At 42.5% G+C, this 24175-nt stretch overlaps 1 protein-coding gene across 1 annotated transcript in view; it reads left to right on the forward strand.

The window, feature by feature from the left end:
* Positions 1-22737, forward strand: part of KAT2B (lysine acetyltransferase 2B) — an 89851-nt gene extending 67114 nt beyond the window's left edge. The window contains exons 9-18 of the mRNA XM_004588297.2: positions 1973-2109; positions 3251-3459; positions 5257-5383; positions 9524-9634; positions 12114-12257; positions 14012-14126; positions 16284-16320; positions 16540-16603; positions 16701-16785; positions 20713-22737. Coding sequence (XP_004588354.2) covers positions 1973-2109; positions 3251-3459; positions 5257-5383; positions 9524-9634; positions 12114-12257; positions 14012-14126; positions 16284-16320; positions 16540-16603; positions 16701-16785; positions 20713-20906 — 1223 coding nt within the window. The 3' untranslated portion in view covers positions 20907-22737. The remainder of the gene's footprint in view (positions 1-1972; positions 2110-3250; positions 3460-5256; positions 5384-9523; positions 9635-12113; positions 12258-14011; positions 14127-16283; positions 16321-16539; positions 16604-16700; positions 16786-20712) is intronic.
* Positions 22738-24175: the final 1438 nt, after the last annotated feature.

Below are 24175 nucleotides of genomic sequence, written 5' to 3' on the forward strand. Positions count from 1 at the left end.
AAATGCATTGAGGCAGTCAGGTGTTGCGACGCCTCGAGCTTGGTTTTTCTTGCTTGGGATTACTTTGGCTCTTTGGGCTCTTTTGTGATCCTGTCATCTTGGGATTTTTTTTTTTTTTATAGTTCTGCTGGGAATATCATTTTTTTGGTAGGGATTGTGTTGGATCTGTGGGTTGCTTTAGGTTAGTAAAGACATTTTAATGATATTGATTCTCCCAAGTCATTAACAAGGAATAGCTTTCATTTTTGTATGTCCTTGGTGATTTCTTGTATCACTGTTTACTGACTGGGTAATTTTCATTGTGAACATCTTTCATTTCTTTGTTTAAATTCATTCCTAGTGTTTGTGGGGTTTTTGTGATTATGAATTCGATTTCTTGCCTGGCTTCTCTCCAGTGAGTTCGTCATTAGCATGATGAAAAAAGCTCTTGTGTTCTTGTACGTTTATTTTGTGATCTACAACTTTTACTGAACTGGTTTATCAATTCTTACAGCTTTTTGGTGTAGTGTTTAGGTTTTTCCAGGGACAGCAGCATGTCATCCACAAACATCAGCAGTTTGAATTCCTGTTTGCTAATTTTGTTGCTTTTGACTTCTATTTTGTCTCTAATTGCTCTTGCTAAAACTTTCAGTTCTAAATTGAATAATAGCGGAGATAGTAGACATGTTTCTTTTGCCAGAACTGAGGAAATGCTTTCCGTGTTTCCCCGTGCAGTATGATGCTGACTGTTGGTTTGTTGCTCTGAGCACACTTGGAAAGCAGTGTCGGAGAAGGGGGGAAGAGGCTCTTTCTCACATAGTCAGTGGCTTGCGTCATTCAGCCTGTTTAATTTTAAGATTTATCAGGCAAATGTCTGGAAATATTCTCACTGACTTCTAAAAGCTACAAGAGGTGACATACAAATAAATATTCACCAAGAACCATTTAATGATATGTAATACTTATGAGAGTGTCTTCCGTAGAAAAGATACTTTATGTTGCTGTGTTCCTTTTTGACAAAAGATTTGATTTTTAATGGAAGCATTCTCAGTTGGATTCATGCCTTAAGAGTACATTAGTTTTAAACATTTCAGAAAAAATTTTATAGCAATTTATTATTTAACTAAAAGAGGGAGTGACATTAACACACAGTGAGAGAGGGAGGGAAGGAACGGGGGGGGGGAGGGACGGAGGGAGTAAAAGGGGAGAAAGGAAGGGAGAGAGGAGAGAGAGAGAGAGAGAGAGAGAGAGAGAGAGAGAGAGAGAGAGAGAGAGAAAGAAAGAGAAAATACCGTTCCATATGCTAGTTCACCTCCCAGAGCCTACAGTAACTGGACGGGGCTGGACTAGAGCCAGGAACCAGGAGCCAGGAACTCAGCCCAGGACTTCCACGAGAGTGTGAGAAACTCGAACAGCTGAGCCATCCCTGTTGCCTACAGGGTTTGTGTTGGCAGGGAGCTGGCTTCAGGAACCAAAGCCATAGCATATGGAATCAGAGCCATGGCATTCCAGAGATGGGACGTGGGCGTCTTACTCAGATCATTTTGGGATGGCTGTTTGGTCCAGCAGTGAAGTCGCTGTTTGAGATGCTCACATCCCAAGCAAAACGTCTTGTTTTGAGTGTCTGCTCTGCTTCTGACCAGCTGTTGTGGAGAGCATTCTCGGGCTCAGAGCTACTGTGTTAGAGCATTACGGCCAACAGCAAGCAGGATCACGTCGTTACATTTGTCCAAAAGAAGCCCGTGTTTCAGTAATCCATGTATCCTACTGAAATTATTACAGAAAACTAGAAAAACGTGAAGTGGTCTAGAGCTGGCACTTGTGGCTTCCTCCCGCTGCATCCCCCTTCCGCTCAGACCCCTCACCTGGGCAAAGGGAGAGTTAAGCTCTGCATTGGCCAGTGCTGTTAGAAAAACTGTTGTTTTCATTAGCATGTACTATCCGTTTGTGTTTAAAACCACCTGTTGTCTCTTTTTTGTTTCAGTCACTCTAGGAGAAAAGAGGAAAATGAATGATTCTCATGTCTTGGAGGAAGCCAAGAAACATCGAGTCATGGGGGATATTCCAATGGAATTAATCCATGAGGTGATGTCCACCATTACGGACCCCACAGCGATGCTCGGACCGGAGGTGAGCAGTCAGCAGGGTAGACCCGGGTGGCCAGCAGGTGGATCTCCCTGGCCCTCCTGGCCATTGAGGTGTTGAGAATGGGTGTGGGGAGGAGGGGGGGATGCTGAGAGTCGCATGTTGTGCTCCCTGGTTGGCATTTAACGTGGTAGTCCAGATGGGGAGGGCAGAAACATCTGAAGAAGGAGAAATTTCCAGGCCATTGTGACAGTGTAGTAGGTTGAGCTGCTGCCGGCTGCGTCGGCATCCCTTATGAGTGCCTGTTGTAATACTGGCTGCTCCTCTTCTGACCAGCTCCCTGCTGGTGCAGCTGGGAAAGCGGCAGAGGACGGCCCAGTCTCTTAGGTCCATGCATCCACATGGAGGCCTGAAGGAAACACCTGGCTCCTGGCTTTGGCTGCTCCCGCTCTGGCCGGTGCCAGCACTTGGGAAGTGAATCAGTGGATAGAAGATCTTTCTCTCTGTCTCACTCTTCTGTTAACTCTGGAGTATCAAGAAATGAAATTTTAAAAAAAGATTTATTTCCATTGGAAAGTCAGATATACAGAGAGGAGGAGAGATAGAAAGATATTCTGTCCAATAATTCACTCCCCAAGTGGTCGCAACAGCTGGAGCTGTGCTGATCTGAAGCCAAGAGCCTGGCGCTTCCTCCTGGTCTCCCACATGGGTGCAGCGTCCCAAGGCTTTGGGCCGTCCTCGACTGCTTTCCCAGACCACAAGCAGGGAGCTGGAAGGGAAGCGGGACTGCTGGGATTAGAACCAGTGACCATATGGGATCCCAGTACATTCCAGGTGAGGACTTTAGCCACTAGGCTATCGCACCAGGCCCTTTGCTGTGGTTTCTGACCCCTGCTTTTGCACCAGATTTGATCCATGTACACACACATAGAGTGGTCTAGTTTCTCAAAATGCTTTGCCTACCTCTTCTCTTTTGTCTTCATAGATTGTATGTGTGTGTATGTGTGTGTGTGTGTGTGTACCCATGTGAGAACATGTAAGGGTGTATGCATGTATGTATGAATTTAGGACCCAGAAAATCCCGAAATAGATATTTTATTAGAACAAAGAGGTTTGATGTACTCTGTTCCATGCTGGCTTAAGAGAATTGGTCTTGATCATTTTTTTCCTGTCTTGTGCATTGCAGACCAATTTTCTGTCAGCCCATTCAGCCCGGGATGAGGCAGCCAGGCTTGAAGAGCGCAGGGGTGTCATTGAGTTTCACGTGGTTGGCAATTCCCTGAACCAGAAACCCAACAAGAGGATCCTGATGTGGCTGGTCGGCCTGCAGAACGTGTTCTCCCACCAGCTTCCGCGCATGCCCAAGGAGTATATCACGCGGCTGGTCTTTGACCCGTAAGTTCTGTCTTGCTCTTCCTGCTTCTCTGTTTCCTTTCACAGCGGACGACAAACCCCTCAGACTCTGCCGGAAGCCCCCTGTGCTCTCCCTCCATAGGCTGCCGTGAGCTAGAGTTACAGTAATCACATCGAATTTCATCTCGAAAGTTGTTATGAATGGTTGCCCCACAAGTTATTAGTTTTTCTTTTTAAATTATTTATTTTTTTTTGAAAGGCAGAGAGGTAGAGCAATGGGGAAAAAGAAAGAAAAAGAGACAGTATCTTCTATCGCTGGTTGAATCCCCAGGTTGCCATGAATATTTGCCCATTTTGTAGAACTCCACCTGGGTTTCCTGTGGCCATCTCCGTTTCTCAGTCATTCTAGCAGCCAGCTGGAGAAGGGGAGAGCCAGGACTTTGACGAGCAGTCCCGTATGAGATGCCAGTGTCATGGGCAGTGGCTTAATGCGCTGTGCTGCAACACCAGTCCCTGCACATTTCTTGTTAATGAAACTTTGTGTGTGTGTGTGTGTGTGTGTGTGTGTGTGTATTTGAAAGGTTTGTTTGTTTTTCTTTTTGTTTGCAAGAGTTACAGAGAGAGAGTGAGAGACAGATATCTCTTCCGTCTGCTGGTTCACTCCCCAGAAGGTTGTAGCAGCCGGAGCTGAGTCAGTGTGAAGCTGGAAACCAGGAGCTTCTTCTCGGTCTCCCATGTGGGCGTTCTGCTGTCGCAGGCCATAGCAGGGAGATGGATCAGAGGTGGAACAGCACACGCGTGACCCAGCGTCCACATGGAATGCTGGCACTGTAGGCATAGGTTTAGCCTGATGTGCCACCATGCTGATCCCTGTAGATTTATATTTTAAGTTGTTGGGTAACTATCCCGTGCTTCGTTTATTATAGAGAAAAGAGAAAAGACATCTTCTTAGATGTCCCTTTTCTGAATAGTCAAAAGACTATGAGGTTTCTTTGTTGCCCACAAGAATAGCACCTGGGAACATTACTGAGGTAACTGAGAGTAACTTTGAAAAGCTGTTTTTTTTTTTTAACTTTCAGAAACTCAAATCTCCAAATTTCTGTTTTAACACAAATACTTGAGCGGCACAGGTGGACTCTGCTGAACAGTTCAGAGTGATGCTGACAGCTTTGCAGTGCACAGGGTGTAGCACACTGTACGTGTGCATTGTGCACTCTTTTCTGTATTGTTTCTGTAACATTTCTGACTGAGACTGAACTTGTTGGGGACATGTGTTATGTTTGACTATTATTTCATTCCCACCTCTGACTCGCAGGCCTGGGCGCCTTTGCCTGGGGTGCAGCGGTCCCACCTCTCCTGCAGGGATGCTCTGTGTTGTGTGTGTAAGCGTCAGGCCGTGCCTGGGGTGCAGCGGTCCCACCTCTCCTGCAGGGATGCTCTGTGTTGTGTGTGTAAGTGTCAGGCCATGCCTGGGGTGCAGCGGTCCCACCTCTCCTGCAGGGATGCTCTGTGTTGTGTGTGTAAGCGTCAGGCCGTGCCTGGGGTGCAGTGGTCCCACCTCTCCTGCAGGGATGCTCTGTGTTGTGTGTGTAAGCGTCAGGCCGTGCCTGGGGGCAGCGGTCCCACCTCTCCTGCAGGGATGCTCTGTGTTGTGTGTGTAAGCGTCAGGCCGTGCCTCGGGGCCTGGCGCTTGTTGTGATGGGAGCTCTGATCGTGTTGTGTGGGTGAGCTGTATCTAAGGAGGCTAGGGAAGTACGGGTCAGCAAGAAAGTGCCTTTCTTGTTTGGTTCATTTATACAGTGAAGATGGGAAAACATTAATAGCATCTCGTTGTTCCAGGAAACACAAAACCCTCGCTTTAATTAAAGATGGCCGCGTCATTGGTGGCATCTGCTTCCGCATGTTCCCGTCGCAGGGCTTCACGGAGATTGTGTTCTGTGCTGTGACCTCCAATGAGCAGGTCAAGGTAAGGGTACTTCAAGGTCTTCGAAGGACAGCAAACGGGGGCCTTCTTGCTAAAGCTGCAGAACTTGGAAAGATTTCTCTGTGCCATATCCAGAAAAGGCTCTAGGAAAATCCGGGGCCTCACCCCTAGTGTGTGTGTGTGTGAGACTCCACGTATCAGCAAGTGGAGTTGTCCCATAGTTGTGTTGATACATGGAGCAAGGTACAGGGACACTTCTTCACCCACGTGCGTCGGTCACTGTCAGTTCACACACACACACACACACACACACACACACACACAGCTGGTAGCACTGAATCATCAGAAAGGGCATGTTGTGCGTTCGGCCAATGATTTGGTCGGCTCACACTTCCGAGAAATTTCTTAGGACTTTGTCCCTTGCCCTTAAAAGGAAATTGTGAAAAAGTTGCATAAGTTAATGACTAAATTTTAGAAATATTTATGGAGGTTTTGGCATGTGTTAGAATTTTTAAAAATTTCCTTTTTTTCTTTTTCTTTCTTTTTGTGTGTGTGTTACAATTTACCTTCCAAACAGTTTCTGGAATGAGTCCCTTCCTCCTGGGAACTGTAGCTGTGATTTAATGTTTCTTTTTTTTCCCTTAAGATTATTTGAAAGGTGGAGTTTGTCTCTCTAAGACACACACATAGCACACACACACACACACACACACACACACACACACAGGTCTTTCATCTATTGGCTTTCTCTCCACATGGCCTCAACAGCTGGGCCTTTGGCAGGCTGAAGCCAGGGAGGGGCCTGAAACTCCATCTTTGTCGCTCATGTGGTTGAAAGAGGCCCAAACACTTAAACCATCATTAACTGCCTTCCCAGACCACATCACAGTCAGCTGGGACTTGAGTCGGCACTTGTGGCACGTTCATGTCATGGTAGGGGCTTAATGTGCTATGGCACGGCATCGTGGGCTGTTGGTACTGGAGTAGGTATCGCACTTCGGTAGTCTGGGTTCCCGATTGGCTGAAAGAATTGTCATCTAGACGTTGCAATATTTCACTCTACCTAGGCTCATAGATAAAGAGCTTCAGAAAGTATGTCCTTACAGTATTATTTATTTAGTATTTTTGGAGCCCTAGAAAATATCCTCCTGAATCTTGGATGAGTGGTAGGAAGGGAGGCAGGATTAGATAACTACTGAGAAATTTTCTTGGGAAGCATAAGGCAGAAGTTACAGTAGAAATAGAATACAGCCTTATGTTGGAGTCATATATGTGCTTTTGAACATTCTAGTAGCTACTTTTTTTAAAAACAGGCAAAGGGAAAGAAATGAATTTCCTGTTTAAATGTTTTATTTTATTCGATAGTATATCCCAGGTATTGGAGTTGCAGCAGGTAGTCAGCATCATGAGGGATTCCATGGAAACTTCTCACAGTTTTTGCTCGGTGCTAAGCCTGTCAAATCAAGCGAAGGTTTCAGTGCGGTGGCACCTTTACGTTTGGCTCTGCCACACCTGAGCTGCTCCGGTTGCTCTGGGGACCGGAGTCACTCGGATGGGAGCAGGGCGGCCTTTAGGGATGCCAGGGCCTCCTTCGTCTCCGAAGAAGCAATGCCAATTACACAAGCCAGAAGTAAGTCACTGGACAGAATTAGCCTGTCCTTAAGGTGACAGCCGATGCTGCTGGCGCTCCTGCTTTAACGACAAACATTCCCTGCTCGAGTGGCAGCGCCAGGTGCCGCTGCTGGCGTGGATTTTTTTTCCTCCAAAGCGTAAGTGGAGCTTTTTGTCTCCGACGTCTAGCTTGAAGTACCAAAAGGCACCTGCCCTTCAGCAACCCTCTATTTTTCTTTCTGACTGAGGAGTGAAGAGCCACATTGGCTTGAGCTGCTTGCGGCCCTTTCTCGTGGAATTCTGACAATATGTCTTTAGATGGTGCTGTTGCTGTATTTATCATTTTTTTTCTCCCTAATCAAAATGAAAGTGTCCAAATATAGAGTGTTTAGGACCCTACTTAAAGGAAAAAAAAATCAAACTTACCTAAAGGAAAATTTCGTTTGACTTTTCAAGGAGTGGCGGCTTGGGAACTAAGCCATTGCTTTGTAATTTCATGGAAAAAAATGGCACAGTTTTCTGTTTTCACGGTCGCTACACCAGGCTCTTTGTTCGGAAAGGTTGGGTGAGGTTGGCTTGGCCGCGTCTAGGGACACTGCAGGAAACCAAAGTTATTTACTGTGAATTGCAAACTTTGTCTTATTACTTCCCAGAAGGGTGATTTTTTTTTTCCCTCCAGCCATGTAATTTTCTAGAGACTTGAAGGAAGATGGCCAAACATGGCAAAGTCAATAGAACTCAAAAGAACTGGAAAAAAAATAACTTCTTGTGACTTAACATTTCTGTTTGATAAACTGAATGGAATGGGTGGGTTTGATAAGATTCCGTGAGAGTGATATGAAAAGGGAAGTACGAAGGCTTTGGAAACCCTTGAGTATGAGACGTCTTCAAACAAAAAATTTCTTGAAAATGCATTTTATGAAAAAGTTACACATGAATTTCAAACTAGAAAATAAGAATGTTTGAAAGACATTTTAAAAGGTTTAGCTTATTTGTGAACAAAATGTTAGCTGCTAATTCATTCCTGAATGCCTGCCTGGGTTGGATGGGCTGGGCTTTAGCCAGGAGCCGGGAAAGCAGTGCAGGCCTCCCCGTGGGTGGCAGGAACTCAGTTACTCCACGGCAACACTGCCTCGCAGTCAGTCCTCACTGGTACGAAGTTGGAGTCGGGAGCTGGAAGCAGACATCTTAACCAGTAGACTAAATGCTCGTTCCTTAAAACTTAGTTTTTTATTCCAGTTTCCACAACCTTTTAATGTACTCATATATATTTTGTAAAGATTTATTTTTATTTTTAAAAAAGATTTATCTATTTTTATTTTTTAAAAGACCTACTTATTTTTATTGGAAAGACAGATGTTAAATAGAGGTTTTAATGCCTTATTTGCTATATTAAAAGGCTTGACTAAATATTGCTTTAGAATTTGTACCCGGTCATTTTGAGTGTCAAGCTTTTTTTTTTTTAAACAAATTCTTATGTTTTCAGTAAGATTCCTATTTAAATTTATCTTGTTCAGAGCACACACAAGACAGCATTTTAGAATTTATTGAAGGTCTTTATCTGGTTATATAGAATATTTTGTCTTATAAAAACCATTTGGTTTTGATACTATGCGCAACTTTAACTTCAGCAATACTCGTTTCCTGTAGTAAGCATTTAAATATCACTTTTATATTTATTTGAAAAGCAGAGTTACAGAAAGGAGAGACACAGGGAGAGGTGATTTTAATCCAAGAGCCAGGTGCTTCTTTTGGGTTCTCCCACTTGGATACAGAGGCCCAAGACCTTGAACCATCCTCTGCTGCTTTCCCAGGTCATAAGCAGGGAGTTGGATCAAAAGTGGAACAGCTAAGACAAAAACCTGTGCCTGTATTAGATGCCAGCACCACAGGTGGAAGCTTAGCCTACTGTGCAACAGTGTTGGCCCCACTATTTAAACAAAAGCTGAACTCACCAAATAGATTTAGGAAAGAATCCTTCAAGTGGCACTAAAAGAAAACCCAAAAAAAACAGAAAAACAAAAAACCAGTGATACACAAACAAGTGATACACCTGTACTTCTGGGGTTAGAATTTGGGGTTAAAAGACGTTGCCCCACTTATTAGGATCTTGGAATCTGGCAAATTTCATTGGAGAAATGATGAATTGGTAGTTTAATGGGAAAACATCTTATTTAAGATTTGAGCAGCTGTTTGCCAGGTGCTTTTGTTGTTCTTAAGTAACACTGATTGGGTTGCAGAGAAGAGGAGAAAGTAGTTGTACTAACTCTGTGAGAGCGTGCTCAGGACAGAGTCCAGCTCTCCGCATCAACCCATCTAACCCATCGGAAGACGTATTTCTTCCTCATTTGTAGTTACTGCCTTTCCTTTGAACACAGAGTTCTATACACATCACCAGCTCTTTAATCCAACTAAAATGTTTTTCTTTAAAAAATAATTTTTCATTGCTTAAGTCAGATAAAAATCCATTGTAATCATAAACTGTTAAATTTGTCAGAATTCCTGATGCCTTTGTAGTAATTTCTTTTCTCCAGAAGTAATGTATTGTTTCATATACTAACTTCGACACAGGGCTATGGAACTCATCTGATGAATCATTTGAAAGAATATCATATAAAACATGACATCCTGAACTTCCTCACGTATGCAGATGAATATGCCATTGGGTACTTTAAGAAGCAGGTAGGTCTTTGCTTATTTGACATGCTCTCCGGTAGCCTTCATGCAAGCAAATGTTTCCTCCCAGTGTTTTTTTGTTTTTTTTTTTTTTTCCAAGAAGGATCTATTTATTTGGTAAATCTTATGCCAGAAATAAGCTTGAGATTGAGTTAAAGCGTGTAACAGGCACATTGTATGATGTAACTATTGAGTGACTGCCCTCTACAAATGAAGTGGAAGTTGGCTTCTTGACATTTTCAAATGCGGTGTCCGCACCCTGAGAAATTCCCAGTCCTCGCTGGGTGGAAGTCTCCAGGATGAGAGGAATGATGCAGTCTCTGCCAATCCCCGCTCCTCCCAGCAGAGGCGGGCCTCGGGCCCCGCGGCTTACAGGGGAAGGCAGACCATCCATCCCCGCTCCTCCCAGCAGAGGCGGGCCTCGGGCCCCGCAGCTTACAGGGGAAGGCAGACCATCCCGGTTCTGCGACTCATGGCTTAGCTGCTACTTAACTACTTGCTAATCAGCAGTTTCCAGCTCAGCCTTTTTAGGAATATTCTTCGCCTGAAAATGATTTTTAACAGTGACTTAGAATCCCTAAACACGTTCTATTTTTCTGACTACAGAAGTTATATATAACCATTGTAGAAATTTTGGAATGTGTGTCACATGAAAAACAGAAAAATTGCTTGGAGTTCTATCACCCAGAACATTTTATTGTTAACCTTTTGATGTATCGATTTCTAGTACTTCTCTCTCATGTGGCTCAAGTTGTGTGTGTCACTTAGTTTCAGCTCTTTTTCACCAAATATATTTTATCATTATTTCACATATTTTTTAGAGTATCTTACGATTTCATATAAAGAATAATCAGTTTAGCCAATAACATATTTTTGAATGTGTGTTTCTAGTATTTAAGTATACATGTGTACGTGTGTGAGTGTGGGGTGGCCCTCATCGATGGTGATTTGCTCCATGATAATGTACATGGTATATGGTAATGTGTTCCGTATCCTGTAGTACTCTGTTACTTCAGATTAAACTATGTTAATGAACATATTTTAAGATGTTCATGTCACTGAAACAGCCGCCATGTTGGGACAGCTTTTGCCTGCAGGGAAGAGGTTTCACTTCCTTAATGTCAAGGTTCCCATTGCAATGTTTTGACAGTCTTTCCTTTCAGTGTATAGATAAATGTCAGTTACTGGGGCCCGGCGGCGTGGCCTAGCGGCTTAAGTCCTCGCCTTGAAAGCCCCGGGGTCCCATATGGGCGCCGGTTCTAATCCCGGCAGCTCCACTTCCCATCCAGCTCCCTGCTTGTGGCCTGGGAAAGCAGTTGAGGACAGCCCAAAGCTTTGGGACCCTGCACCCGTGTGGGAGACCTGGAAGAGGTTCCTGGTCCCGGCATCGGATTGGCGCGTACCGGCCCGTTGCGGCTCACTTGGGGAGTGAAACATTGGATGGAAGATCTTCCTCTCTGTCTCTCCTCCTCTCTGTATATCCGGCTTTCCAATAACAATAAAATCTTTTAAAAAAAAATGTCAGTTACTGATTTATTAGAATTTAAGAAAGTTCCAGGGACCAGGCAGTAGGTTAAGCTGCCTCTTGCAGGGCTGGCAGTCTGTACTGAGCACTGGCTCCAGGCCGGCCCTCTGCGTCCAGCCCGGCTTCCTGCCGAGCTCCCAGGGCAGCTCAAGCAGGTGGCTCGGGCGTTTGAGTCCCTGCCGCCCATGGAAGAGAACTCGATGGAAGTCAGACTCCCGGCTTCAGATCATTTCAGACGTTTGGGGAGTCAATCAGTAAATGGAAGATCTTTCTCTCAATCTCTTAGCAACCCCCTACTGATTTGGGAGCGGCAAATTTTCATTCTCCTTATTTGTTATGTAATTAAATGTAAAAGTAAACCCAATCTTTTTCTTTAAAGATTTATTTTACCTTTATTGGAAAGGCAGATTTACAGACAGAAGGAGAAACAGAGAAAGATCTCCCATCTCCTGGTTCACTCCCCAAGTGGCTGCAATGGCCAGAGCTGAGCTCATCCACTCCCAGGAGTAGGGAGCTTCTTCCAGGTCTCCCACATGAGAGCAGGGTCCCAAGGCATTGGGCCGTCCTGCACTGCATTCCCAGGCCACGAGCAGGGAGCTGGAAGGGATGTGGAGCAGTCATCCGGACATGAACTGGCATCCATGTGGGATCCTAGCATATGCAAGGTGAGGATTTAGCTACTAGGCTATGTTGCTGGGCCCTAGAGACAATCTTAATACTGGATTCAATTTTAAACTTAAAAAAAATTATTTGTGTTTTATTATTTCTTATGTTGTCTTGCTTGCTGTTTGCAAAATTTGTTTACTGGTGTTTTTAACTTCGTGCTTGAAGGTCATCTTGGCAAGTTCGTGGAGAAGAGCCTTTAAAAGAAGCATGTTTGATGGCCTTGCCTGGCGCACGGTCATCAGAAGGTTTGGTGCATGCTTGTCCACAGGAATGGATTTGTTACTGTGTTTACAGGGTTTCTCCAAGGAAATTAAAATACCTAAATCCAAATATGTTGGCTACATTAAGGATTATGAAGGAGCCACTTTAATGGGGTGCGAGCTGAATCCTCAGATCCCATATACAGAATTTTCTGTCATCATTAAAAAGCAGAAAGAGGTAAGAGGTGACGTGGCATCTGTCACACGCTTGTCCTGGCAATAACTCGGTGTGTCCTGGGTGCTGTGTGCGGGCTGGTCGCATGCCAGTCTCCGTCTGCTTTGCTTGCCTTCCTGAACCTTCTCCTGTCTGAGTCATCGGTCCTGACGTGCTCCGTGCTGTGTTCATTTATGGCACATGTGAAGCACAGTGACGGGCTTTGACTTTGCCTTTAAGGTCTTTATACCCATCCTGCCCAGCCAGAGCCTTTCCCGCCGTCTCCCATCTGTTCTCGAAGGCCATCCCCGACGCTTCAGCCTTCCTGCTTGATGTCCCCACCCGTCCCTCTCAACACACATGTGAATCATGCTGTTTCAGCTGCTGCCTCCTCTGTCATTTGAGCTTCCTGAGAACTGATTTGAACCACCTATTTGAATTTCACTTCATCATTCCCCATAGACATTTATCTTAGTGTGCGTTGATCTCTCCTTTCGCCTTGTACATTCGTCCTGAAGGCTCCTACGTCTAGGCATTCAGTGATTTATCATCTGGTACGACGTGACTCTGTATGTAAAGACAAGCAGTTGGAGGGCCCAGTGCAGTAGCCTAGCGGCTAAAGTCCTACCCTTGAACGTGCTGGGATCCCATATGTGAGCTAGTTCTAATCCCAGTGGCCTCACTTTTCCCTGCATGTGGCCTGGGAAACAAGTCAAGGACGGCCCAGCGCCTTGGGACCCTGCACACCCATGTCGGAGACCCAGGGGAGGCTCTGGGCTCCTGGCTTCAGATTGGCTCAGCTCCAGGCATTGCGGCCACTTGGGTAGTGAGTGAATCAAGGGATGGAAGTTCTTCATCTCTGTCTCTCCTCTTCTCTGTGTATCAGACTTTCTAATAAAAATTTAAAAAACCAAATCTTAAAAAAGTCTAACAGTAGAAGGTCAAGGTGACAAATTTGACTATATAATCATTTTACATTTTTCTAAGGTAGAAAACATCTCCTAAAAAGAGCATAGTTGGAGGGTTTGTGTTGGCTCGGTATTAAATGAAGGACCTTTGTGAATGAAGCCCAGGGCCACTCCTTCCTTGCGCAGTTTGCTGGAGGTCAGAAAACTGGGAGTTTGCAGCTGTGTCATCCTGCAGACATCCCACCTGATACGCGCTTTTCCTAAGGAAGATGTCTGTCTCGAAGCCATCTTTGCTTTCCGGTTTTTATTAAGCGCCATAATCCCGGGTCTTAGTAACTTGTCAGAGGTTACCGTCCAGCCGTAAAGCTCCTCACGCTGTCTGGTGCGTAGAAGTTACTCATTAAGCCCTTTTTCTTTTACTTAAAGTGGCTCCGACTTGTCCTCATGCTTTCCATGGAAGTGAGCCAAAAGCTTGTTTTTTAAAAAATTAGAAAAGAAAAACAAGCTTTGTTGCTTGGTCAGAGATGCCAGCCTAGGGGAGAATCGCACATGGAGTTAATAAAGAGCAGCGGGCGCCTCTGTGTTCTTGCGTCTTTCTCCAGAGCTGTCATTGCCCGTTGTTCTCCTTGGGGCTTCCTGAGTAGGGTCTGGGTTCACCAGCACGCTGTTCCGCGTTGGAGGCCGTTCAGGGCCGTTAGTGCGGATGCTGCTACATGGGCCTCATGTAGGAGAATGTGTTCCTCTCTCTAATTTTGTTCTGTTAAAGTTTTTTTTTTCTTTCATTTTGTTCGACAGGGTTTATGTGGATTGGCTGACATGGACTGTATCCACAGGCTTTCACTAAACATATTTTCTTCTTGTGTTTTGCAGATAATTAAAAAGCTGATAGAAAGAAAGCAGGCCCAGATTCGGAAAGTTTACCCTGGACTTTCATGTTTTAAAGATGGAGTTCGGCAAATTCCTATAGAAAGCATTCCTGGAATTAGTATGTATTGACCTTCTTTTAAATGTGGAACTTGAGTGATGTCAGAAACAATTTCCAGGCTGCCGTAATTGGGAAAGGTTTTTCTTTCCTCTGCCTGCTGCTTTTTGTTAGTTCTAGTCTTTTAGGAAAGTTGAAAATGCTCTTCTCTGTGTCTTCTCTGCCACTCAGGTCAGACAGCCCAAGGGGAGCCTCCTTGTCTCCCTGTTCTGGTCCTTAGTAGCCACCACTTCTTTAAAGGCTACCACTTCCATAGCACAGTCCTGAGCACTGGGTGTATTTGAGCTTGAGGACAGAGAATTCAACCTTAACAAGTGGAAAAATTCAACTTTTACAAGTGGGAAAAAAACTTTTACAGAATGGCTGTATTATTTCATATTAAACTTAAATGTGAACATCCAGTAATAGAATTACACGCAACCCAATTGTGACCTGGAAGCAGTTCAGTTTGCACGCTGTCCGATTGTCGTCGCAACTGTAGCCTACGCAGATCTGTGCTTGGCTAAATAAGTTCTTCTGAGAAAGACTGCAAGATGTGATCAAATAATCATTTCTTCTTCTTTTTTAAGTACTCTCTAAACTTTTTATTTTTAAGATTTATTTTATTTTTTATTGGAAAGCCAGATATACAGAGAGAAGAGACTGAGAGAGGAAGATCTTCCATCCGATGGTTCACTCCCCAAGTGGCCTCAATGGTCGTAGTTGCGCCAATCCGAAATTAGGAGCCTGGAGCCTTTTCCGGGTCTCCCACGCAGGTGCAGGGTCCCAAGGCTTTGGGCCGTCCTCGACTGCTTTCCCAGGCCACAAGCAGGGAGCCAGATGAGATCCTCCAGATCTCTCAGGATTAGAACCTGGCGCCCATATGGGTTCTGGCGCATTCAAGGCAACGACTTTAGCTGCTACGCTACCATGCTGGGCCCAGAATAATAATTTATTTCAAAGTTCCCCATGTTAGTTATTTTTTGAAAGATTCTTTTCTATAAGTCAAAGATTTGTCGTATTTGGATAAGCTATACAAAATAATTATAGATCAAGTGTTATTAAAGATCATTCAGCGATTTTATTTAGTTCAAATTCATGTTCTTCTAGTACACTAAAGATTTAATTAATCTAGATCAAGCTAAAATTCTCCAGAAAAATACATTATTTGGGCAAGGTATATGACTTCATTTTATTTAGGGTATATGAGAGCTTACATTTGCTGGCAAACACAGGAATTCTGCTTGCTTTCATTAGCATTAGTAATGGTGTAATAGACATATCCATAATGGCTGCTTATGTTGAATATGCTCACATTTTTTCCCATGTATCAGTTATTTCTGAAGACATAAATAGCATCACCTAATGTTCATCATTTTATTTTTAAAAATTTATTTATTTAGAAGGCAGAGTTGCATAGGGAGAAGGAGGAATGAGAGGGCGAGAGGGAGCTTTGATTCCCGCTTGCTCCCCAGATGGCTGCAGTGGCCCCAGCCGAGCCAGTCCGAGAGCAGACGCCAGGAACTTCCTCCAGATCGCTCACGTGGGTGCAGAGCCCCAAAACTTGAGCGATTCTCCGCTGCCTTCTGAGGTCATAAGCAGGGAGCTGGCTCAGAAGTGGAGGAGCTGGGACACAAACTGGCACCTGTATGGGTGCTATAGTTGGCACTTCAACTCGCTGCACCCCCACACTAGCCCCATCAGCTAATTTGTAGGGTTTGTAGATGAACAAATTGAGAGGCAAGAAGTTAAATAGCTTAATTAGAGTAAGTGAACCTCCCAGGGGAGAGCAGGAATCAGCCAGGCCCGTTGGACTCCAAGCTAAGCCATCTCACGGTGTAGGTGGTTCTGCCCTCTCTCGGGGTGGTTAGCAAATAAGTAAAAATAATACATAAATAACTGATCTATAGTTTAAAAAATAAACTTGCGGACAGGACTGGATTGTGTTTTTATGTTTTTCTCTGGAAGGTTGCAGTTCCTGCTTTGCAGAACCCTGACACATAAGGGCAACCCTGACAGGATTGTAATATGTTGATTTCCTAGCTATAGAAGGAATTGTTATCTTTCCCCAGAAATTCATTGAGGCATGGCGGTAGCTTACTGTGGTTTTGGCATGTATTAACTGTTGTTCTCTTGACTAAAAGCAGTTCTCATTCAGTGTTTAATTTTGTTGATGTGCAGGAGAGACGGGCTGGAAGCCGAGTGGAAAGGAGAAAAGGTGAGTAGAGCTTAGGGTGTGATTGTGGTTCGAGACCCCTCCCAGGAACTTAGAGAAGAAAGGGCAAGCCTGTTGTCATCACTTACCTAACATTTACTCTGTTGCACTTTCCTAAAAAAAATTGAGAATGTTTCCCATGCTAGGTTTGTGGAAGCAACCACTGCGTAGTAACCAGGTGGCAAACGCAAAATTAATTGTTGCTTTTGTTTACTCTTCAAGTAAGGAGCCCAAAGACCCCGACCAGCTTTATAGCACGCTGAAGAGCATCCTTCAGCAGGTCAAGGTGGGTGCTCTGTTCATCTCATGGAGGTGCTTGGAAATGAGTTTCCATATTGAATTAAATATGAATATGAGATACCTTTTTTTTTTTGTAACCCAAGAGTCATCAGAGCGCTTGGCCTTTCATGGAACCTGTGAAGAGAACAGACGCTCCGGGATATTATGAAGTTATAAGGTTTCCCATGGGTAAGGCCATTCATATTTTCTAACTATAAACTTAAGGCTCTCTGCAGAGTATTATGGGTGGGGGATAAGGAGTTACTGACATTTGCTTATACTCCTTGGTCATAGGGTAGGTAGTGTGTGCTTCGGGGGGGACTCAGGGACCAATAAAGGGCCATGGTGGCAGAGAAGAATGGGTAACAGTGGCTTCCTGCGCTCATGGCAGACGCTCTGCAGCCATCCTGCAGAGCCCACTCCTGTCAGGACCAGTGGGGGCAGAGTGTCCAGGCGGGAAGCCACGACTAGTGTGAGATGGCAGGTGCGTGCTTACACATAGTCTTGCTTGTATTCTGTGTGTTGCAAATGGGGAAAAAAGTCAGGCTGTCTTCTTGATATGTTCTGAGTTCGTTTATCATAAATGGTTATTTCTTTTAAAACTTTTCCATAGTAACATGAGACGCTACATTAAGCTGCTTGGCGACTGTAGTTTTAGAGGGAGAAATTCTATTTTAGAAAAATGTTGACTTGCCATGTTCTTGATTAATTCCGTCACTAGATCCAGTCCTTACTTTAAGCTTTGTCTCACATCCCAAACCAAATAAGATGCTTTCACAGTGTAGAATTATGGGGCCGGTGTTGTGGCATGCTGGGTAAGCTGCTGTCTGCAGTGTCAGCGTCCTCCGTGGTTCAGCTTCAGATCCTATTCAACTATCTGCTAAGGCTACTGGGAAAGTAGTGGATGATGGCCGACGTCCTTGGGCCCCATCACCTACATGGGAGCCCCAGAAAGAGCTCCTGCTTCCTGACTTTGGATCAGCCCAGCTCTGGCCACTGCAGCCATTTGGGGAGTGAATCAATGGATGGAATAGTTGCATCTCTCTCTGTAATTCTGCCTTTCAAATAAAGAAATAACATTTTTTAAAAAAAAAATATAAAATTACGTGATTTGCCACTGTGCCTAAACCACGCTAAAAGGAACAATTAATTAATTCAACAAGAACTCTCCAAATAAGCCAACTTGGCAATGTGCAGATGACAGAAAACTGGCTGAAATGTTTTCTTTTTGGTCAGGCACGCCCTGTTATTAAGGGGATCCCTCTGCTGTCCTTTCTCAACTTGTAATCTGCTCTAGGTGTTAAATGTGAAAAGAAGAATGAATGAGACTGGTTAGCTCCTTAGAACCGAACTGACAGTTGTCTGCGGGCGTTCCCTGGGGCATCCATTTCCACAAGAATGTTGTATATACACGGCTGCTTCGGCAAGCTCATGGAAAATACAATTAAAAGTTGTTTACATGGTACAAAATTTGAAGTTACAAAGTAGTGTTTTATAATATCCACGTTAATGAACGTCCTGCAGACCCACCTGGGTCTTTAATGTGGGCTCAATCTGCTTGCCTTCTGTCCCTCTTCGTCTGCTTGCTGCACGCGTTCCGGCGCAAAATCACGGGGGCGGTTGACCAGAGCCTAGAATTCTTAAAGAAAGGGTGATTTGGGAACCAATTAATCCACGATGTGGAAAAAAATGTTAAAGCCCTCCACGCATCCATCTCTAACTTTTAAGTTAGCAGATTTTTGCATTCTGCTTTTCAAGTATTTAACTTTTGCGAAACCATCATGGAATGTTGAGTCTGGGAAAGTGATTCCCCTCTGTCTTGGTCCATTTGCACAACCATCAGACCCAGTCTGTCAGTGACAGATCACTGTCTGTTTTCTTCAGGTTTCTTGATCAGTTTGACATGAGAAGTGTGTGACTTCTCTCACTGGATACCACTGGTATGCATAGCTTGTGAAAAGACAGTTAACTTTAACCACTACCCTATTGTGCTGGACCCGAACGCAGACATTTCAATGGCTAGGTTGGTCGTAGTGACCTGGTCCTAGTCAGAATGGTCAGTTCAAATAATCTAAGGTTAGCGTAATAATGATGCTGTGCCTAGCTTTAGAATACAAAGGAAACATTAGGGTCTGGCGCAGTAGCCTAGCGACTGAAGTCCTCACCTTGAACATGTTGGAATTCCATACAGACGCCAGTTCTAATCCCGGCAGCTCCACTTCTCATCCAGCTCCCTGCTTGTGGCCTGGGAAAGCAGTCAAGGACGGCCCAAAGCCTTGGGACCCTGCAGCCACGTGGGAGACCTGGAAGAGGCTCCTGGCTCCTGGCTTCGGATTGGCACAGCTATGGCTGTTGCGGTCATTTGGGGAGTGAACCAGCAGATGGAAGATCTTCCTCTCTGCCTCTCCTCCTTTCTGTATGTCTGACATTACAATAAAAATAAATATTTTAAGAAAAAAGGAATTAAAGGAAACATTAAAAAGCATCCAAAACGGATTTATAATTATTCAGGCAAATTCAGCCACTTCTGTAATTCTTTTGCTTAGTTTCTGTTCCGTTGTGCTTTCTCCCCATCTCTTCTTAACCTTTCTCTTCCAAGAAATGTTTGAAAAGCATTTGTACCAACTCCTTTGTGTCAACCTGCATTCTTCTCTCCCTTACTTTTCTTCTCTTTCCTTTTTTTTGTTTACCAGTCTCTTCCTTCTAGAACATTCATAAATAAAATCAGCCAGCGTACCTGAAGTGGTAGGCGTTTAGAGAGAAGGACTGTTCTTACAGAGGCACAGTCTCAGGGTTTCTTCTTCCTCAGAGAACATTTTGATCTGTTGAGTCGCACTTGCACAGAGACATGGCCTGGGGAATTTGCTGAGACTTTGAGTTTTTTTTCATCTTGCATCTTGTCCTATAGTCAAAGAAAAACTTGGAAGCTGAACTTAGTAATATGTTAAGACACACACAGTCTAAGCACAATAGGGCCTAGTTAAGAAATGGACAGAAGCAGGTATTTTCTGATTTTTTTCTTTTGTGTTTTTTGTTGGGTTTGGGATTTTGATGCATATGAATTTCTTAGGGTATTGTTCATAAATTTACTTACTGAAGGAAATTCCTAGTGGATTTGATTTAAAATATAATAATATAGTAGAAATTAGGGATACTGATAGAATGCATTAATACAGTGGACAGATGGGAGAGTAGTGGTGAGAAGTATTTTTTTTACCTGTTTTGCTTTATTTCTCCATGCCTAGTTGGTACAATGATCATTCTTAATAATTGAATGAAACTTTAGGATAGCCAGAAAAACATAAAGACAGATATTAGCATCTTCTAGTCTGTTTGAAATTTGAAAATTTCATCCAGAGAATGCAGATTGAGGAAATCTCAGTGTAATTTTGTTTTCGCTTGTAAAGCAATGCAATTTAAGTAGACATATTTTGTAATAGACAAAGCTTACTTGCTATGGAGAATAGATTAAATAAAGTTTTTCAGTCTTATTTCACCGGTAGTACATGAAAGTATCCGTTGGAAATATTTTATGGGGCTGCTGGTGTATTTGCAGATGTCTGTATGAAGTTTTCCTTCCTTAGCTCTGTCTGTGCTAAAGCAAAATAGTGGATTTAGTGAAACGAACTCAGTGACTGTTTTAAATAATTAAATGACCAAGTGCAAGTGTCCCACCTGCTCTGCTTCATGAGCTAGAGCCCTCTGTGTAATTCTGAATGAACAGCTAAGAGCAGTGAGTTCATCATACTTATCTAAGCTAATCTACTTAGCTTCTTTGTGCTGAATAGAGGATTGAACTAGATGACTAATAATGGTCCCTTTAATGCTTTAATGTTATAATGGCTGTGAATTTACCAAGAGAGTGGGGAGACGAGGGGTAGGGTGCTTAGGGGAGAAAGCAAGAAAGAACTAAAGAAAGAAAGAAAAAAAAACCTTACAGAAGAATAAATCTTAAGGTTTTGTTAACTGTTTTTCTTTATCATAAAGATTTGTCTAAAAAAGCATTGGAATGATAAAAATGTAATCTGACCAACATAGATTTCCTCCCAGTAACACTTGCATCAGTTAGTATTTAACAGTTAAAGATTTCTCGTGTATTTTTTTTTTCCTGTGCAGATCTGAAAACCATGAGTGAACGCCTCAAGAATAGGTACTACGTGTCTAAGAAATTATTCATGGCGGACTTACAGCGAGTCTTCACCAATTGCAAGGAGTACAACCCCCCTGAGAGCGAATACTACAAGTGTGCCAATATCCTGGAGAAATTCTTCTTCAGTAAAATTAAGGAAGCTGGATTAATAGACAAGTGATATTTTCCCCCTCTGCTTCTTAGAACCCAAGCAGTGTGCCTAGTGCAAGGGTATTTAGTTTTACAAAGAATTGGGCAAAATGTATTGAAAAGACTTGTAAATGTGATAATTAGCACTTTTGTAAAACAAACAAAAAAAAACCTCCTTTTAGCTGTTCAGATATATATTTAAATTGACATAGAACATTTTTATTTTATGGAATAGATTTTAATCTATTTACTACTATTAATGTAAATTTTCTATGGCATGTTCACTAGACAACTCTTACAAGATCAGGGGTTTCCTCAAAACATGTATGTGAGGAACTTGCACATTGTTTGAAGACTGGGGGAGTCGAGATTTTCAGACCATGAATGTTTCCATTTTTTTCTAATGGAATGGGAGAGTCTATTTTTATTTTATTGTGAAGGACTTTAAAGGAAGGGATACATAATTTAAAAAAAAAAAACCTGTAAAAGGTGAAATGCATTTGAAGTCTAACTGTAGACTTATATATATATATTTTAAAAACACTCATTTAAATGAGGTGCTCTGAGCAGTTCTGAAAAATGCAGCTCCACAGAAGCAACTAACTGCTTGTATTCCTGAAGAAATTCTAAATAATGCAAAATTTTTGTAAGTATCTGGATTTTTGATAATTCTGTCTACCTACAGCAAGCTTGTGAATTCATAACCACTATTTTAATAATTATTTTCTCTACACAAATGTTTAATATAGTATTTGACTGTTCTTATGCAGGCCATAAGTTCCACAAGATAATTTCCCAGGCCACCAAGGCGTAAATTTGAAAACACTTGAGATTTATTCCACATATTTTAATAGGGAAAGATGTAATGTTTACACATGTTAATATGATGAATCCTTTTCTAATAAATAAGGATTTATTTCTTTAATGTGCACAAGTCCATCGCTAAAATATCTATGAACTTTCATTTTCATCTCCCAATTTTGTTTATCGTCAGAGGTGAATTTCTACCAAGACTTTCTTACAAAACTTTAATACGTACATTGCTAAATAGATCTAATGTGACATGACTAAAATCTATTTACAACCTGTTATTAACCTGTCTTTGGCTTATTTCCTAATGACACTACAAAGAAAAGTGGGAATTCTGCCATTCCAAGTCTGGGAAAATCAACTATTACCCAACTATAGACATGCCGGCCATCTTGATGGTCTTGACACTAATTTTTATGATGCAAATTTATAAACTGATTTTTTTTAAAGACAGACTTTTAAAAATGCATCTGTCTGGATGTTTTCTATCAGCATAAAGAAATAAAAATGACAAATAATCATCACTTAAAGTAATCACCATTAACAATCTGTGTCAAGGGGAAAAAAACCCTCTACAAATGGCTGTGAAGTTGAAGTGTTGTTTTTGATACAAACAAAATATTCAGAATGCTCACAAGGAAAAATGCCTCACTTTTTATGAGTATAAGCAACTGTCTTCAGCAGTGTCTAGATTCTATGAAGAATGATGACACAGTTTGGATTAAGTTATTGTGGACTGGTTTTTAACCGTATTTGGTTCCGGATCTGCCGAAGCACCTGTCCAGCTTGGTATCCTGTGAAAGTTTGTTATTTTCTCAGTAGACATTCTTAAAGAATATTGTCTTTAAAATGAGATTGTCTCTTCTATATTGAAAGCATTTTTATGTTTTCTAATTTAAAAATTAATATTTTCTTATAGATATTGTGCAATAAAGCTGAAGTAGAATGTGGTTTTGCAAATGCTTTAACAGCTGATAAAATTTTACATTTGTAAAATTAATATATTGTACTGGTACAAAATAGTTTTAAATTATATTTTAAAAAGCTCCCAATCTGGTGGTGTCTTTTTCTAGCCGACGGAGAGCAACAGGGCAAAGATGTGATTTGAGTGATGACTAGTGGCCATGTTACTTTAATCCTTGGCTCTTCAGCATTTTATTGAAGGTATTTAGAACAGTTGTGTTTCTGAGGAGTATTGTAGAAACCCATCTCTAGCCATTGTGGCCATTTGGGGAATGTGCCAGGAGATGGATTCTCTCTCTCGCTTTTCTGTTTCTGTAATGATACCTTAAAAATCCAGGGGGCACTGGATTACTAATACTTCTTATTAATAAACCACTCAGGTGGCAGGAACTCAAGTACTTGAGCCATCACCTACCGGCCAAGGTCTATGTTAGCGGGAACCTGGAGCCAGGAGCTGGAGCTGGCAGTGCGCCCAGGTATTCTAACATGGATATATATTTCACATGTGTGTTTTTAACCATTAGGTCAAATGCTCATCCTTAATTTTCATTATTATTCAACTGACACTTAAAATAGATCTTATAATAGATGGGTGAAAGTAAGACCTTCAGGGTATCCTTCTGCCAGGAGGAAACATTTATAATTACAGACACTGAGAAGTGGTAGAATTAAGGTAACATCGAAGATATTTTTCAGATCAACCCTATGTTTTTTTAAAGATTTTGAGAGCTACATGACCAATGTTAGGAATAGCAGTTCTTGGCTTTTTCATGGTTTGATGATTCTGTTCTAGCTTGTACCCAGCATTTTCTGCTTAGTAAAGTAAAACATCCAAGAAAAATCAGTTAGTGTGCAGTATCAGAAGCGATTATGGTTGTAGAGTTTGATTTAAAAAGTAGTAATTGACTTTTGTTTTCCATCTGTTAAAACGTTTAGCTTTGGTGACTTCATTTTTTTTTTTTTCCTGGTAGGAAAATAGATGTTTGAGAAGGGGGAGGGCGGAAAACTGCTGGGGTTGAACTCAGTGCCTCTAGTTGATGTTCAAGATTCTGGTTACTATTTAATCTCCTCTGTAGGTATACTGGTGCTTCCTGTCCAGAGGGAATTTCTGGGGCCATGCTTCAATGAGAGTATTTATACGAAGAAAGTCACAGTCTGATTAAGATTTAGAGAAAACTCCCAGCACTGGGGTCTCTGCTAGCCTTGTGGGAGACCCAGATGGAGTTCCAGGCTCCTGCCTTCAGCCCGGCCCAGCCCTGACTGTTACGGCCATGTGGGGAGTGAACAAGCAGATGGAAGACATCTGTCTGCTTGTCCTTATCTTTCCAGTAAGTAAATAAACTTAGAAGCCAGCCTAAAAGAATTAAAATGATATCTTAATTGGAAAAACCAAAAATTGTTTAAATAGAGTACAATAAAGTAAAGCTTGTAAACAATCGTCAATGCACAGGATACTATCAATAAACATGTGGTGAATGGAGCGGCAAAGAGATGAGTGACTTCAGGATAGGTCATCCAAGAGAATAA

The sequence above is a fragment of the Ochotona princeps genome, chromosome 30 (genome assembly GCF_030435755.1).
Source record: "Ochotona princeps isolate mOchPri1 chromosome 30, mOchPri1.hap1, whole genome shotgun sequence".
Classification (NCBI taxonomy): Eukaryota; Metazoa; Chordata; class Mammalia; order Lagomorpha; family Ochotonidae; genus Ochotona; species Ochotona princeps.